The following is an 18016-nucleotide window of genomic DNA, read 5'->3' as shown; positions in this document are numbered from 1 at the left end:
TGGCTTGCCAGTGCTCAGATTTGTGTAATGATGTTAGTATGGGGGTTGGGGGTTGTGGCTCAGTGGTAGCGTACTTGCCTAGCATGGGCAGGGCACTGGGTTCGATTCTCAGCACCACATACAAATCAATAAAATAAAGGTCCATTAACAACTTAAAAAAAAAAGAAAGAAATTAGGGTTGTTTTTCTGGGGTGGGAAGTGGGGGACTTCGGAGGGACAGGAACATGTTTTTCATCAGGTGAAGCTTCCAGCACTCAGCTGTGCATTCTACCTTCTTGTTCTCCTTTTCCAGCACTCAGCTGTGCATTCTACCTTCTTGTTCTCCTTTACGCCTTTACCTGGAGTTTACAAAGGGGTCAGTGGAGGAGGTTAAAGGTTTGAACAGCTGCAGTTTGATATTTTTAAAATAATCCATCCATGAGCTGGAGGCTCAGATGAATGGGTTTCAGGCTGCGTTTCACAAGCTCTAGGGTCCCAAAACAGTGCCGTGTGGCAGGGGCCAGGGTGGCCCCGGGGGCACAAAGAGGCTCCAGCCTCTTTGGCTGCCCTGACTGGAGTGGCTGTATATACTGGCTCTCTGTTGGGGTACTGAGTGAGATTTTGTAGGAGACAGAGAGTCTTTGTTGCCACAGATGTCAGAAAACTACGTGTGTTGGACATTTTGGCTTCACTGTTGGGTTGAAAACATCCCAAACATGAATCCTGCTGGAGGCTGAGTCTCCATTGGTGTTTGGGGAATGTGGCTTTTCCCAGGGGTCCCACTGCCCCTTCCCCCACAAGAGACGGAGTGTCTGCTCTCTCCCCAGGGCCAGTGGCCAGCCCAGGCCTGTTTAATTTTCTCTTTTGTTGAATGGGGTGTTCTGGCCCTCCAGTTCTGCAAGGCAAAATCAAATTATCTTCTCTCTTGACTCAAATGAATGTCCTCCCTGGGGAAGCCCTGGGCTTAGCTTCCAGGCAGTTGGTGAGGAGGAGGCTCTGACTCCCGTCTTTCTCTCCCTCCCCACTTTGTGTCTTTCAGTCGGCGGAGTTCTTCGAGATGCTGGAGAAAATGCAGGTGAGCACCCCCAAAGTGGGGAAGCAGCCAAGCCATGGGTGCAGTTGCTGCTGGGACCTTGGGGGTCTCAGTAGCAGGAGATACCTTGGAGGGACAGGTCCCCACAGCCCTGACAACCTGAGGCCATTTTGCTATTGGGCAGCGAAGCACTTGGGAAGACTCCAGCCTGAGGACGGGAAGGACCAGCTGGGGATCCATAAATTCCACGGAAGTGGGGAGGGCTGGAAAGGGGCCATTGTTCCTGGAATGGGTTGGAAAGAAAGCTTGAAAAAGCAAGCCCCATCTGAGGGGTGTCATCTTGGGTCGGGGAAGCGAGAGCTGCAGCATGGGAGGCAGATCCAAGTTCAAATCTTGCATTGGACACTTGGTTGTACGAGTTCCTTACCATTTCCACGCCTCTAAGTAAACAATAATAAAAATGCTCACCGAGCTGAAATAAGATAATATATGTAAATAATTGGTAGGCACTCTGTGAAAGTCAATGTTCAATGTGGATTTGAGGGACTTTTGTAAGCACAGTCCTTATCTGCAGATTCCAAATCTATGGATTAAACCAACCATGGAAAATTTGGTTTTATGTGGATGGAGAACATTTTAGAAAAATTTACATCTGCATTGAACATGCACATACTTTTTTTCTTGTCATTCTTCTCTCAACAATGTAGATAACACCTATTTACATGACATTTATGTTGTATTAGGTAATATAAGTAAGCTAGAGATGATTTAAAGTATATGGGAGGCTGTGTAGGTTCCAAACACCATGCCATTTTAAATAAGGGATCTGAGCATTTGTGGGTTTTTGTATCCCTACGGGTCCTGGAACTAATGCTTCTGAGGTCAGGCTCTCAGGTAAGAAGGTTGCCCTAGGGAATATGAGCAGAGGTCCAGGTGGAATTGATGTGGGTGAAGAGAATGGGAAGAAGTTGATAATGGCACACGTTTCAAGCACTTCTCCTGGGCTCAGGGATTGACAGGTGTTATTTTGTCCTGACAAAGCCCCATATCACAGGTGAGGAAAGTGAGGCATTGAGCTATTAAATTAAGTACTCTAGGACACATGGCAATCAAGTAAGTAGCTTGAGAGCCAGAGAGCTTAGCCATTGTACCATGATACTTTTTACCCTAAGTAGAAGAGACAGATCCTGTAATAAGGTTCTGGAAGCTCCAGGAGGAGGGGCAATATGGGGCTCAGGGCAGTCCTGAGATGCAAGTCTCCTGAGGGGAGGTGAGGAGAGGGACGGGTTGGAGGGAAAGATAGTATTTGTCCCCACCACGAGTCAATTATTAAGATTCTACTCCATACTCGACAGTGTGTGGACTGAAAACTCATTTTACATTCATTTAGGGAACTTCTAATCAAGTTGTGGAAACAGGGCTGGCATGTGCTCTGCGCGAGCTGTGGGGACAGGGTATAATTAAGTGCTCAACTGCTTGGAGCAGAACTGGGATTTTCCCTTCAAGCCCATGGGATCCCTTTATTCTGGCAAGCTGGTGGGGAATCAGAGGCTCCACCTTCCTACTCCCTGGTGGCCTCTGTCTTCCACCTGTCCTCACCCCCCCAGCTGGAGTCCCCTCCCTCCCCCACAGGGCATACAATTTGGCCCCACTTAACTGGCCTCATATTGTTCTGTTTTTAGAGGCTGTCGGTTGGGTTTGCTTCTCAGCTAGACTGGGAGCTTCTCCAGGGCAGGGGCTTGTTTTTCCCCTCCCTCTATATTTCTATGACAACCAACACCCAGCACCCATGGTGGTTTGCCATTTCTGTCTCAGTTGAGACACGGGAGCCAAACTTCCCAGCGTGTAAGACTCTACCATGTGTCAGTGGGTGCCAGCGGTGGAGGGTTCAGTCCCCAGATACTCTGCTGATAGGAAACTTGCATGTGGGGAACTGATGGTGGTCAGGCAGTGCATAGTGTGGGTGGATTCTGTCCTTGGGCATGGGCTTCTTCCCTGTTCATCTTGCAGTTGTGAAAACAGAGCCTCAGAGCAATTAAGTGCCCGGGTCACTCTGCTAGTTGTGAGGAGCTGGAACTAGGCTCAAGGATCCCTGATTCCAGCCCAGGAGTCTAGGGATTTGAAGAAGGGCACAACCCCCGTGAAGCAAAGGGAGTTTAGTGCACGTGCTTTGGAAGCTTCAGTCCTGGGCTCAGGTTTAACCTCCATGCCTTCTAATTGAGTATCTTTTCCCTCTGAGCCTCCATTTCTTCATGGCGGGGGTGGGGTGGGTGGTGAGGCAGCTAGTGATAGTACCTGTTGTACTCAGGGAAGAGGCGGCCCTGCTTGGGCAGTGGCTCTTTTGTGGGGCAGGGAGTGGGGTGGCTGAGGGGCTGGGAGGAGGTTTTCTCTCCTGCCTCAGGGACTGTTCCCAGACAGGGATGACTAATGCAGGACAAACAAAGTGAACTCCTGACACCACTCCCTCACCCCCACTTACCCAGTTGGCCAACCCCGACAGGGTCTGCAGGGCCACCCAGGTGGTTTTCTGCCTGTGTGCAGGAGGAGCACCTGTCTTGTGGGAGGGGCCCTCCCACACCCTCCTGAACAATGCTGCAGGGTGACTCAGCCCAGAGAAGTCCAGGGAAAGGGAAGCCGCATCTACATCTACTCAGTTAGCAGGAGCCCTGGTGTCCAGGAAGTGGGGGGTGTGGTCATATGGATAGGTGACCTGGCTTCAAATCCAAGCCTTGTCAGTCACTAGCTGTGTGTCCTTAGGCATATGGCCCCCCAGTGGGGTCTTTGTTTCCTTGCTGGTGAAAAGGTGCTGTGAGCTTCTCAAAGGAGGCCTGGGGAAACTCACCTTGGAAGGTGTGTCAGTGCTCTGGCTAGATAGGGACTGCTTCTGGGCTGTCTTCGGAGGGGAACTTTCTCCTAGCTTGTCCCACTAGCTCAGACCCTCACCTGATTTATTCAGTCTTGGGACACCATGTGTTTCCCTCCCACACAACCCAGTTAAGTTAGAACCCAATTATAGGACTGCTGGAAAAGGCACTGCTCTCGGAAGTGAATTTTCCAGACACCTGCAGGTTAATTCCCCCAGTCTAATCCCAGTCCTCAAATCTGATCCTCAAATAGATACTCCGTGTATCTATGAAGTTTTTTTTTTTTTTTTTTGGCATGGGGGTGATGGGGAATGTGTCTCATTCTCATTTTATAGATGCAGCTTAGGGGTCACATAGAGGAGGCTTGCAGCAGAAGGAGGACCTGTGGATGCACAGGCTCTCCCATCAGCGGGAGGCTGCTGATGGTGGTGCAACGGACATGGGTTCCCATTTTAGCCCCTCACCTGCTGACCTTGTGGCCCTAGGGAATACATTTCAGCTCTAGGATGATAACAGTGGTATTGCCAGCCTATGGTACTGATAACCCAGAGCACTAACTAGTTACCAGTCAGTATTCCAAGGACTTCACCCATTGTTAACCTTTGATCTTCAACACAATGGTAGATGCTGTCATCATTCGAATTTCAGTCATAGGGCAGTTTCTGTGACATGGTCATGGTCATTAGGCTAGTAACTAGCAGTGCAGGGATTTGAACCCAGGGCATCTGGCTCCAATCTAGACTGTTAACTGAGCTACTAGCTGTCTCGTCTGGGGCTGCTGTGAGGACTGACAGTGACAAGGCAGTGAGAGCTGCCAGCTGTTGCTGCTGTCACCATCATTAACCCCCAGCAAGGCCAGTTGCCCAGAGACTCCTCTCTTTGGTCACTCTTTCGTGACCTTTGCTTCCACGGGTCCTCTTTTCCTTTTTTCCACAGGGGATCAAGCTTGAAGAGCAGAAGCCAGGACCCCAGAAGAACAAGGTGGGCTGGGTGGCTGAGGTGCTCGTTGGGTGGGCCCAGTGAGGAGTCCTGAGTGGGACGAGGGCGAGGAGACAGGGTTCTTCTGTCTCCCTCCTGTCTCCCTCTGGTTTCCACCAAGAGCCACTGAAGTGACTGAAGCCTGGTTACACTTGTGCCTGGTAGGCAGCAAAGGGGGACCTGGCTCCATGCCTTTAAAGGAACTTCAGAGCAGGCTGGGGTGGGGATGGGAGCCTTGAAGGAGACCCAGGATTGGTGGCTGGGCCTGGCTGCTCCCCCCGCCTATTTGGCACCTGTCTCTGCACCTGCACAGTGTTTGGGACTGTCAGACTCAGTTTCAGAGGACTAGCAGCTCTTAGCTTTGGTTTTTTTCCAATGCCTGAGGGTACCTTGGGGTTCAGCCCTGTTACCTGGAGAAGGCTGCTGGGTGAGACTAGGGGCCATCGCCCTATGTTGGCACCCTGAGAAGCTGGTCTCACTAGGGGTGACAGGGTCAGCACCTTTGTATGCTGAGTCTTTGGCTCAACTGAGTTTGCGTTCAGGTGTGGTCAATTTGAAGATGAGCACAACTTATGTAAGATATCAGATCCCGCAGCTGCCTCTAGGCTGTTCTTCCACCTCATGTGTTTCTCCCAAAGCCCTGGTGCAACCTGCTAAGCCTCCCAGTGCATCCCCTCCCATGATCCAGGAGAGGGACATGGAAACAATGATCTGACTTTATCACCACTGCGAGGACTAACAGTTCTGTTCTCTGGTTTGTCTTGCAGGATGACTATATCCCATATCCCAGCATTGATGAGGTAAGAGTCCCCTGTCTGTACTGCAGCCCGATTTGGCCCTGCCCCTGGGGAGATCATGGCCCTTCCCAGGCCCACATGGGAAAGAACCTCAGGCCTGGGATTTGAGGGCTTGAGGCCTCTTTCCATATTTGCCTCTGTGACTTTGGCTTTTCCATGTTTTAATTGGGGGTTCCCATCCAGGCCTTGCAACCCACAGGCACAGGGTCAGCTGGTAAAGCTGGAGATGCCAGTGGGTCACAGAGGAGGGATTCATGTTACTGACTTTGGCCTTAAAAATACCAGACTCCCTTCCCTGGAGCAGTTCAGAGGTGGGTGGGGACACCACAGGCACCTCCTCCTGCAGTCTCCAGGGTAGGCTTGCAAGACAAGATCCTCCCTCTGCCTCCAGGTTGTGGAGAAGGGCGGCCCATACCCTCTGATCATCCTGCCCCAGTTTGGGGGCTATTGGATTGAGGACCCGGAGAATGTGGGCACACCAACGTCACTGGGCAGCAGCATCTGTGAAGAGGAGGAAGAGGACAACCTCAGCCCCAACACATTCGGCTACAAGCTCGAGTGCAAGGGCGAAGCCAGGGCCTACCGCAGGCATTTCCTAGGGAAGGTGAGGTCCGGGACCCTGGGATAAAAGAGCTGCCAGAGGATGAAGTGCCCTGGGTGGGTAGGGGGTCCCCTCTCCAGTGCCCCCTCTGTTCTCCCTGCCATTTCTTCTTCCCAGATCTGTCCCCTTCCTGCCTGTCTGCATTTGTATAAATAGGAGAAGTTTGACTGGCAGTATTCTGGGGCAGGGGCAGGGGAGCAATGCAGAAGTCCCATGATGGGTCCTTTAGGGGTCACCCCCAGCAAGGGTTCCAGGAGTTGATGGGATGGGTACTTTTTGGGGGTGCAGGAGAGTGGGCAGAGTTTTGACTTCTCCAGAAAAAAACACATCCTCACATCTTGTAAGTCTACATTACCATTTTCTTAGTGCACATGTCTCACGTCCTGTATGCCGTTCCTCTGAGCACAGTGTGCTTGCTGTGACCCTCTGATTACTTAAAAGTGACAAAGTTATATATCTTTAAATATATTCTGCCCTTCAAATTTGCTAGATTCCCTAAGTCCCCAGGGCAGATTCTGGATATCTCAAGTCGGAGACAGCTTTGCAGAGACTCACTTGGAGGAAGCTGTACCCAGACCTCCAAACCCCAGGACATTAAAATGTAGATTCCACAACCAACCCTGACTTGGTGGACCTGGCATGGGCTCCAGGAAGCGATGTTTGTAGCCCAGGCTCCCGGGTTCAGAGGACCTCTCACCTCCCTTTGGGTGGAGGTGTTGAGTGCCTCTTAGCTTTCTCCCACAGAGAGTCTGGGGTGGTGAGGGCTGCTCCCCTGGGAACATCTGGTGGCGAAGAGCTTCAGCAAGTTGAGACAGATCTGAGTTTGAATGTTGGTGTCCGTGTCTGTGGAATGGGGATGATCTCTTGCCTAAAACTGTGGTCAGGATTAAAGAAGATAGTAGGTATTAAACCCATAGCACGGTGCTTGGCATGTCCCGTAGCAGTGACATCCTTAGCTTCCTCATTTCTGTGGGGCTTCTCCTTCCTCGTGAAGAAGGTGGTTTGGGGTGACATGTCTGGAGGCTTGCCTCCCCTCCACTCACACCTGATTTCTGTTTCTAGGATCATCTGAACTTCTACTGTACCGGCAGCAGCCTCGGGAACTTGATTCTGTCCATCAAGTGTGAGGAAGTGGAAGGGATTGAGTACCTCCGGATTATTCTCAGGTGGGTGGGGCTGTTGTATTGGTTGCCACACCTCTTCTGGGTGGGTCTGCCTAGTGTGTGTGTGTGTGTGTGTGTGTGGTGGGGCAGAAATACCAGTCTGACCAGGTCTGGTCTGGGTGTGCTGGAAGAAAAGAACTGCTGGCATCTTGGGGCTGTATTTGAAGTTGCCAGGCATTAGAACCAGGTGGCCCCAGCTGACTGATTCTCAAGGTCAACAAGACCAGACCCCAACATGCCTCTCTTTCATATAAGGGACCTAGCCCTGAGAAGGATGGAAACAGAGAGTAGGGGTGGCTTGGTGTATTTTATCATGCTGAGACACAGCTTTATGTCCTGGGAAAGGGTTGTCCAAAATGCTGCCTATGGTGACCACTGAGTCAGAGAAGGTGGATCCCAAAGCCTCTGTTGTGTGTGCTGGGTTCATGGAGCTGGAGTGATCTTTACAACAGGATCACTGATTTATAGGTGAAGCCAGGGCACCTCTCCCTGGATTGTGACTTCCTGAAGGGCAGGAACTGGAACTGGCTTCTGTTTGGTTCAAATAACGTGTTTTGTAAAACCTTTCTTGTACCAGGAGATAGGGGAAGTTCTGGGGGGTACAAAGATAACTGAGATTTGGTCCCTGTTCCCTAAAGATTTATGGTCTAGCAAGTGAGAAAAATAGAATTTTAAGATGTGTCACAAGTATTATTTTAGTCATATGCACAGAATGTTATGAGAGCCCAGAGGAGTGTGTGCCTTATTTATCTGTCCCTGGCTGGGGGGTACAGAAGCCAGGAAGGCCAAGGGGCTGGAGCTTAGTAGACTTCTATGAACATGTCAAGTTCTCAAATCATGTTTATTGAATCTAATCGTTAAGTTCTTAAAGGTGTTTGGAAGGAAGCAATAACAGTTTTTTTTTTTTTTAATTCTGTCTAAATTTTGAGATAAACATGGGAAGGAAGAAAGACATTTAACCCTGCTTTGGGAGAGGTAGGAGACCGTATGGTTTGAATAAATGGTTAGCCCCCATCCAACCTGATTTGCTTCTGATGTAGAAAGGAAGCAGTTACATTTACAAAAGTTCACCTGAGTGGACATCGTATTTGCAGAACATGGAAAGTCAATTAAATAACGACAGAAAAATCTCAGAGCGGGTAATACCTGGATCCCTGTAAATAGGATTTCTAGCTAGAGGAACCTCTCTGAAGAAAAGTATTTTATTTCTTAATAAAAATTAGACCAAGATTATCTGGGACTTCTAAGTCAGATGACAGTGGGATCTCAGCCCTCTTTCCTTAATGCTACATCCTATCTGAAACATTGTATCAGGACTGAACGTTGGAGAAGGTGCCAAGCACAACAGCACACTTTGATATTTTAAAAATTGCCATTTATAGGATAGTTAGGACCCAAATGTAGGTGATATGGAGTTGAACCCTAGATCCCCTTCCTAAGAAAGCAATGTAGTGTGGGACTATATGCAACTGAAGATTCTGGAAGAAACCTGTTCTCTTTAGGAGTGAGAGGGAGCCCTGAATGGTGAGGGGTCTTTCTGCATAGAACCACTTTTGTTACTTTGGGCCAGCAGTATTTGAAATCAATACCAGGGAGAGCCCAAGGATAAGCTCAAATGTGGCTCTCCCCAAAAGAAAGCCAGTGGGCAGGGTGACAGAGAGAAGCCATGTATCAGCTAGGAAGTTGGACAATCACATCATGTACTTGGAGTGATTGCCAGGCCAAATTGAAAACCAGGCCTGAAAAATTGGCTCGATGGCTTAGCAGCTTTACCAGACACAAAGAAGTACTTATCCAGAGATGAAATGCCCTTGCTGGCAGTAACTACTGTCCCCACTTCTTCCTCATTCCCCATGGAGTTCTAGATTATTTAACCGATGTCCCAAATTTATCACAACCAGCACTCCAGCCTAAAATCTGAGAATAGCCTTCTGACAACCTCTGTGTATGCACGAGAGTAGCCAAGTGGGATCTACCTGTCGTTTGGAGATATCTTTTCATACACTTAAGCATCACTTGTGCTTATTTCCTGTGAACTGTCTGTTCATAAGCTTTGTCCTTTTTAAAAACTGGATTGTGATCTGAAATTTCTGCTTTTTAAAAATCTTGTAGATGGTTCTTGCAGATGAATTTAGAAACTAAATACATTTCAAAAAGCAAATTCTCTTCTGGATCTATTCACGTTTACATTGACAATAAAACTAGAAATTAGTAACAAAAGAATGTTTTGGAAAATCCACTTTTTTTTCCACTTAGAAGTAAACAGTCTCAATACTTTCCTAAGTAACCTATAGGACAAAGAAAAAGTCAAGGATATAGTTAAAGAATATTTATAGAGTAATGACATTTACGATATTCCACATAAAGAAATTGGGTTGTCTTCAAAACTACGCTTAGAAGAAAGTTTATTGCCTTAAACAATCTCCTATTAAATAAGAAAGAGTGATGTTTACATGTGTTGTTATTGTTAGTGACCTCTTTCGGCCTCAGTTTCCTCATCTGTGAAATGGCAGCGATAGTATCTATGTTAAAATTCTTGAGTGTTTATCTGCCCTGGTGAGTCAGAGCTCATCATATTGTAGCTACTCAATAATGTAATAATGGTAGCTACTATTCTTTTCATCATTGATATGATTATCTAAGGAAAGTGAGAGAAACAAAAAAGATTAAAGCAGAAATAAATAAAGTTAGAAATAAAAAGAGTACAAGGTTGATAAATCTGGGCTTCTTTTAGGGGAAACAAAACAAGAGAGGCAACTAGCTAGTTAAATGTAGATAAAAAGAGAAAATAAAAACACACAAAATTAGGCATAAAAAGACACATAAGCACATAAGTGAAGGTTAAATAATTATTAATGGGTGCTGTGTGCAGTTTACACTATTAAATTGGAAATGTTAGTTGAAACAGATGCCTTTCAAGGAAGTATACATCACCAAATGTAACTCAAGATGAGGTAAAAAAACCCAAATGCACCAATAAATTAGAAAAATTCTCAAAAGAATTATCCCTCCAAATGCTCCTAGGTCTGAACGGTTTTGTGGGTAAGTATTTTAAACTTTAAAGGAACAGATTTGTGTTATTTAAACTGTTCAAAAGAATAGAAAAATATGGAAAGCTTCCCAATTAATTTGATAATGTTTAGAGGATCCTCGTGGAAAATAAGACAGGCAAATGAAATGTAAGTTAAAAAAGAAAAAACAGGTCCCAGTATTCCTTATTAATAATAGAAGAATGTTTAGTCTGAGAAACTGAAATTCAAGCAGTCTATTAATAAAAGTTTACTATAGTCAAGAAAGAATTATTTTAGGAATGCAAGGATGGTTAATATGAGGGACTACATGATTTATTCAGTGTTTGTTTAACCAAGGCTTACTATGTGCCAGACTTTGTTTAGTGGTAGGGAATTCTATGAGGAATAAGCTCTTAACTTGTGTATTTGGCCATAGAAAGCATTCAGTACATTTTATATATTCTTTTTTTCCTTGCTCTTCTTCCTTCCTCCCTCCCTCCCTCCCTCCCTCCCTCCCTTCCTTCCTTCCTTCCTTCCTTCCTTCCTTCCTTCCTTCCTTCCCAAAATGCCAAGTATTGAACCCAGGGCCTTGTGCATGGTAGGTAAGGGCTCTATCACTGAGCTATACCCTTAGCTTTACTCATCTTCTTCTTATGGACCTGAATCGTTGTAGGCTAGTGGGGATGGTGCAAAAGATAGATGTTGACGGAGAACTGAAAGAAGTTCAGGATGGTTTGATTGTGGAAAGTGTGTCATGTGTGTGTGGGGTTGAAAGACTGTGTTGGAGAGATGTGGGAGAGCTAGTTCATGTACAGATCATCTTTAGGAGCTTAGATTTTTATTGTAGGAGCAAGAGGAGAGCTACAGAAGGGAGAATGTTACAAAAAGATCTGTAGAAAGGTCATTCTGGCTAGAGTAAGGGCAATGACTTGGAGGAATGTCAAGGCCAAGAGAAGGAAGGTGAATCAGGAGGCAGCTGAAGTGAACCAGGTGATGTGAGCTAGGTGATGATCCAGGCCACCAGATTGTATAACATGAATGGTGCCCCCAGAGTGGTACAGACTAACAGCCAGGATAGGGACTGAACTGAGAATAGAGAAAAGTGGGTGGAAAATTCCAAGCACCTGGGGAAAACTGACATTAAGAAAGACAGCCGAAATGTCAACAAATGGGAGATGGATTTACTGCTGATGAAATGCAAATAATGGTAGTCTTTCAAAATGACTTAAAATAAATATATTTAACATCTTAAAAAGACAAATAATGAATAGCATCTATAAAATGGATAAATTATAAAACAAGGAAATGAATTAAGAACATGTGGGCATGTAAGGAAAATGATTAGAATTTTGAGGAATAAAAAAAATAGTTGTTGAAATAAGCTTAACATATAGGATAAAATCTAGTTTGTTCAAAGAGTGAATTTGTGAATCAGAAGAGAGTCCCAAGGAATTCATCCAGAACACAGCACAGATAAAGAAATAAAGTATACAAAAAAGAAGATAAGATGTGGAAAATAGACTTAGAGGCCTCAGAATTTGTTTCAAAGGAGTTCCAGAAGGAAATACTAGAGAGATTAGTGAACAAATACCCAGAGGGAATATCTGAGAATATTTCAGAATTGAAGAAAGTACATAACCTACAGCTGAGAGCAATTTTAAAACAAAACAGTACTTTTAGACATGTTGATGTGAAACATCGGAAATCAAAGATTAAAGAAATTTTAAGACTACCTGAGGATAAAGCCAGACCGTCTTTGAGGTAGTGACAACTAGGCCGAGAATAGATTTTTCCTAAGCCATAATAGTTGTCAAAAGACGATGGGGACAGTATCTTTAAAGTATAGAGAGCAAGCAAGTGAGAAAAAAGGAAAGAAATTAAAGAAGAAACACTCTTAACCCAATGTTCTATGCCCAGAAAACAGCAAAGACAAGATAAAACTGTTTTCAAACATAAACAAATGGGAGTGTACCACTCACAGAGTCTCCCTGAAAGAATTACTAAAGGATGTACTTCAGCTAGAAGAAAGAGAACTCAGAAGAAAAGAGGCAGTTAAAAAGTCACAAGATATAGGTAAACCGTATTGATAAATTTAATTACTGACTGGAAAAAGAAGTGATTTTTTGGCATCTTTAAAAGGAGACTTGAACTAAATTTATAAACAAAAGTAGCAAGGACAATGGGAGAGGAATAGTTCAGTGTTTAAAGCATACTTTATTTTTTTTTATATTTGCTTTCCTCTATAGGAAAAACATAACAATTTTAGGGTTTGTTGGAAAAAATATAAGTATATATGTTGGAATACATAGAAATACAATCTGTATCTCCAAAACTAGCAGACATATAAAAAGAGAATGCAAAACAAAACAAAAAAATACTCATAACTTTATTCAATTGAAGGCAGGAAAGGAAAAAAACCCCACAGGGAATAGTAGATATAAAATGACAGAGTAGAAATGATTTCTAATATATTAGTAGTTACAGTAAGTAAAAATAGATTAGATTAACCTACTAAGATATCAGACTATTAAATTGAATTTAAAAATGGAAGTATATTATGATTATAAGAGACTTAAGGAAGAGTGACATGGAAAGATTTAAAAGAAAGAAATGGAAAAAGACACACTGGGAAAATACTAACCAAGAAAGTTGGCATAACAATATTAAAGTCAGACAAAAAGGGGCTGGAGTTGAGGTGCAGTGGTAAAGCGCTTGTCTTGCATGTGTGAGGCCCTGGGTTCGATTCTTAGCACCACATATAAATAAATGAATAAAATAAAAGTCCATCAACATCTAAAAAATATTTTTTAAAAATCAGACAAAATAGAATTACAGGTAAAAAGCATTAAGGATAAAGGAAGTACTCCTTTGTAACCTGGGAATACTTCTTTCCGACTCCTCGTGTTTCCTACTTTGTGGAGGGACCACTTTTGTATAACACCCCTGGTTCTCTCTGCCCTCTGGCAGGTTCATTTAGGAGCAAGAACTTTTTTTTCTACCCTTTCCTCTTGGAGTTCTCTCCTGAGCAGTCCCCCCCCGGGGGGGGGGGTCCTTAACCTCTGTCCAGCACTACCTGTGACTGGATGGATATGTTTGGCTAATTCTGGGTTTCAGTTAGAAAGCCTCATTTCATCTTCCTTTATACTAAGCTGTGTTCTCACTTGGTCTTTATCAGTAACAAAGAGCTACTTGACTCTTGACTGCCTTACTCTTTGGTATTATTTTGTTTCTGAATTTGTTCAGAACCTGGGCAAGGAAAGATAGCCTCTGCAGGGTCCCCTCTGAGGCCTCCATCTACATGAGGATGGAGAGGACGGGTCTCGCAAGCCTCTGTACTTGGTAACAGAGGCTTGAATTTAAAAAGTAAAAACTGACAGAAATATAGGGAGGGGTAGACAAATCCTCATAGTGGGAAATTTTGATAACATCTCTCAGAAGACAATGGATCAAGTAGATAAAAAAATTGTGAAGATAAAGAAGATTTAAACAATTCAATGAACAAACTTGATCTGGTCATGTCTATTCCTTTTCTCAACAAAAGAAAAAAAATAACATCCTTTTCAGTATGGTAAAAAAAGAAATAAAATATTTCATGTACTAAGTCAGCAAATTTTAAATAATGAATATCATATAGATTATGTTCCCTGAAAATAAGAGAATTTATTAACCAACAATTAAGATACTGGAGGATAAACCTTCCTTATTTGGAAAGTTTTTTTTTTTTTTTTTTTAAATCCTTTTAGCTGGGGATGTGGCTCAGTGGTAGAGCACTTACCTAGCATGTGTGAGACTCTGTGTTCAATCCCCATCACTGAAAACAAATAAATAAGAAAGAAAAGGAAAAAAATATATATATAAAAAAACCCTTTTAAAATGACTCCTTGGTTAAAGAGAAAATCACAAAAGAACTGACAAAATATTTAGAACTAAATGACAGTAAAAATACTACCTATCAAAATGTGTGGGATGTAGTTAAAGTGGTACTTACAGAGAGATGTATAGTTCTAAGTGCACTTGTAATAAACAAGAAGGAAGATTACATGGGTAAGCGTGCAGGCCAGGAAGTTAGAACAAGAATAGTAGGAAAAACCCTGAAGGAAATAGAAGAAAGGAAAGAACAAGCTGGTGAAGTAGAAAGAAATGAAAAAGAACAGAGATGATCATGAAAGCCAAGAGCTGTCTCTTTGAAAAGACAAATGAAATAGGTAAACCTCTAGCTAAGACTGATCAAAGAAAACAGAGAAAAGACACAAACAAGTAATATTACAGCAATGGAGCAGCTACTAACAGTATCTGATGATACAAGTATATCAATGTGTTTGTTGGATACTTTTATAGAAAAACTTAAGTTACCCAAGTTGACTCAAGAAGGAGTAGAAAATCTAAACACTCACCACTAAAGAACTATGAAGTATCTGATTATAAAAACAGCAGGCTCAGCCATGGCACAGATGAAATTTAGCAAGGCTTTACGGAATGTAAAATCCCTATATTATTCAAGATATTTCAGAGGGCAAGAAGCTATCTCACAACTTTATGTGGCTGGAAATAACACCTTGATATTAAAACCTGGCAAGGAAAATATAAGAAATAAAAGGCCAGTGCTTTTGAACATCGATGTGAACAACTAAATAAACTATTAACCAATGAAATTCAGTAGGATATTAAAAATAATACATCATAAGCAACTGGAGTTTTACGCATGGGATGAAAAGATGGCTTCATAGAAATGTAATCTACCAGGTTAACAGATACAAAGCCATATGATTATCTCAGCAGATGCAGAACAGCATTCAGAAAAATCCCAACACTTTCATAATGTGCTAAATGAATCAGGGGAACAGGCTAAATTTAGAGTCTTATGGTGAATCCCTTATAAAGCAGATTCCATTCCATTTATATTTTGAGTAAATCCAGATTTTCAAAAATTAAATTATCTTTAACTACAGGTTCATTTGCATGTCAAAATCCAAATATACACAGAAGCTGTGTCCAGTTCTTTGGAAGAACACAAAAAACTCACAAAGAAAGAAACAAACAAAAAATAATAATGGTGACCTAGAGGGTAGAAATATAGTTATTTCCCATATTTTCATGGCAGACAGCTTTATCAGACATGTTCTTTGAAGTGTCCACTTCCCCTGGGGTACCTTGGTAGGTTCCATTTTCCCACCATTTGAGTGTGCTGTCCCACACATGGGTTGGGGGAAAGAGGCACACCTGCCCCCAGGGAGACCTGAAACAAGTGCCCTGTCTGGTGTGACCTCAGCCACCTTCCTCGTTGACTCGATTCCTTGTGGGTGCCCTTGCCTCACCCTGTCCTCATGTGCAGGTCCAAACTGAAGACAGTGCATGAGCGGATCCCCTTGGCTGGACTGAGCAAATTGCCCAGTGTTCCTCAGATTGCAAAGGTAAAAACCAACCCTTGAGAGGAGGTGACTTCTTTCCATCAGAGCTGGCCTCTGGGGAATCGAGGGTCTGCCCTTGGGAAGGGGGAGGCCTCTTTTCTCTGGTCCTTGATTGCATGGATGGTAGCTGCTTTCATCAATGCTGAGGCTGCTCAGGGGAGAGTGTAATCCTTCGTCTCTGCTCTAGACAGTTCATACCCAGTTCAGGAGACAAAATATATGGGAAGGCAGGGCTGGCTATGGCAAGAGCTATGGGACTTCAGAAGAGGGGTGTGGAGGGGAGGTCGGGGAGCCTTCACACAGAGGAAAGGCCTAGGCCCGCTGAAGGGTGGTTCAGGCCCGGGACCATGTTGAGTAAGGAGCCAGCTGGCAGAGGTGCCTTGTCACTTTGGGATACAGGGAATTTGGGAACTGAGTCAGCAAAGAGGGGTGAGAGGGTGGGGTTGTATTGGGCCCTCAATCTGGGAGCAGGAATATGGCAGAATGAGGCCAAATACCTTTGGTGGGAGTTGGGGGGGCAGGTGGTTTTTTTGTCTTATCTTTAGGTCAGAGTGGGGATAAGTCTCAGGCTTTACCTGGTTCCTCTCATCATTTTGTCAGGAAGCCCTGGAAAGGTCAGTGGACTGGCCTGGGCACACATGTTCCCAACCCTGTGGTCCTTTCTTGCCACGCTGCCTTCTCTCGGTGGGCGCAGGAGCTGGGTGAGCTTTGTGAGCTTGGTTTCTGACCAGTGTGTTTCTTTCCCTGCTCAGGCTTTCTGTGATGATGCAGTGGGACTGAAATTCAACCCTGTCCTGTACCCCAAGGTGAGGAACTCTCTATTCCCCCTTGCTCGTTATCCAGGGCTGTGTAGCTTGGCATGGATTTGCACACCTATGACCCTGCATCATGGTGGGGTCTCCATGAGAAACCTCCACGACTCCCTCTCTCCCTGCTTACTCCTTCACACACTGGTCCCCTGGGAACACATCCTTAGGTATGCCTGGGTCTCTAGCCCAGCTGAATAGGTCTCTAGCGAAGAAGGTGGCAGAGGTAGCAGTTTTATAGGTTTTCCATGGCACTCCAGTTGTACCTTCCTGAGGTCAGTGCTGGGGTGAGACTCCGGGGCTGGTACAGATCCAAATTGCTATCATGGAGGGGTGGGGGGATACAAAGGGCAGAATCTCACTAAGAAATAAAAGGCCAGACCTTGGCTCCCCATCGCCCACGTTACTCTGTGAGCTCTGAGGTCTTACAAGCCCCTCTTGGCCTTAGTTAATAAGCCAGCTGGTTCTCTGTTATCAGTTTCTTAGGATTGGCCTGATCTTGACCCCAGTTTTGATATGGTGGTGTGAGTAGAGAGAGGAGCAATAATAACAAAACGAACAACAAACTCACTCAAGAACGATTATGGCATGACAGGACTTAAATCATCCACGAACAGAGAATTGCTTAAAATTGGCCACAGGAAAAGACCTCGGGCACCAACTGCCTTCTTCATGAGCCAGTAGGGCCTTGAGGGAGAGAGTGGAAGTGGAGCTGGGATCTGAGCTTCCGCTGTGGCCAACGTGGTGACAGCTGAGGCTTGCTGGGGCTGGCTCTGTCTAGTCCCTGAGTCCCAACTCTGAAAACCAGGAGCCATGAAATGAAATGTCTGGGGATAGTGGGGAGTGTGTGTGTGTGGAGAAGAGAGGACCCCATCCTGGTAGGACCAGAGAATTTAAGGCATTTTTAAATTTTTCAGCCTCCTGGAATAAATGCCCTAAATGTTCACAACTGGACACTCTTAGAAGCATCTATTTATTTATTCATCTGCAGTGGCTGAGCTAGTGGCAGAGTCCTCTGTCTCACCGAGCCCTTCTTCTGGATGCCTTTTTTTACAATCTGTAGAAACTTACCAGTAATATGCTGTGCTCCACTGAACATTTTCTGTCATTCAGACTGACCTCCCTTTATGATTAAAGCTGAATTAGTGAGGTTTAACCACACATTAAAACCCCATCATAAAGGCCTAACTGGACTACTGGTTGGGTAATTTTTGTTGTCAGATCATATCCGCTGTGAGAGCCCAGTGATGTACATTTACACAGTTCTCTTTATAACTTGGAAAGCCTCCAGCCCTGGTAATGATTGAAAAGCAGCTGTATTTTCTTTTTTTTTTTGTATTGGAGGGATTGCTGAAGTTCAACTGGGATGTTAGTCT

The 18016-nt window shown here is 44.5% G+C and overlaps 1 protein-coding gene across 1 annotated transcript in view; it reads left to right on the top strand.

Annotated features, from left to right (window-relative positions):
- The first annotated feature begins 927 nt into the window (after nucleotides 1–927).
- Rap1gap2 (RAP1 GTPase activating protein 2) overlaps nucleotides 928–18016 on the top strand; it is a 58230-nt gene continuing 41141 nt past the window's right edge. The window contains exons 1-7 of the mRNA XM_071603934.1: nucleotides 928–1054; nucleotides 4813–4857; nucleotides 5622–5654; nucleotides 6043–6255; nucleotides 7315–7418; nucleotides 15759–15837; nucleotides 16587–16640. Coding sequence (XP_071460035.1) covers nucleotides 1037–1054; nucleotides 4813–4857; nucleotides 5622–5654; nucleotides 6043–6255; nucleotides 7315–7418; nucleotides 15759–15837; nucleotides 16587–16640 — 546 coding nt within the window. The 5' untranslated portion in view covers nucleotides 928–1036. The remainder of the gene's footprint in view (nucleotides 1055–4812; nucleotides 4858–5621; nucleotides 5655–6042; nucleotides 6256–7314; nucleotides 7419–15758; nucleotides 15838–16586; nucleotides 16641–18016) is intronic.

The sequence above is a fragment of the Marmota flaviventris genome, chromosome 17 (assembly GCF_047511675.1).
Source record: "Marmota flaviventris isolate mMarFla1 chromosome 17, mMarFla1.hap1, whole genome shotgun sequence".
Lineage (NCBI taxonomy): Eukaryota > Metazoa > Chordata > Mammalia > Rodentia > Sciuridae > Marmota > Marmota flaviventris.
Note: the sequence above shows the minus strand (reverse complement) of the source record. Positions and strands in the feature narration are given on the sequence as shown.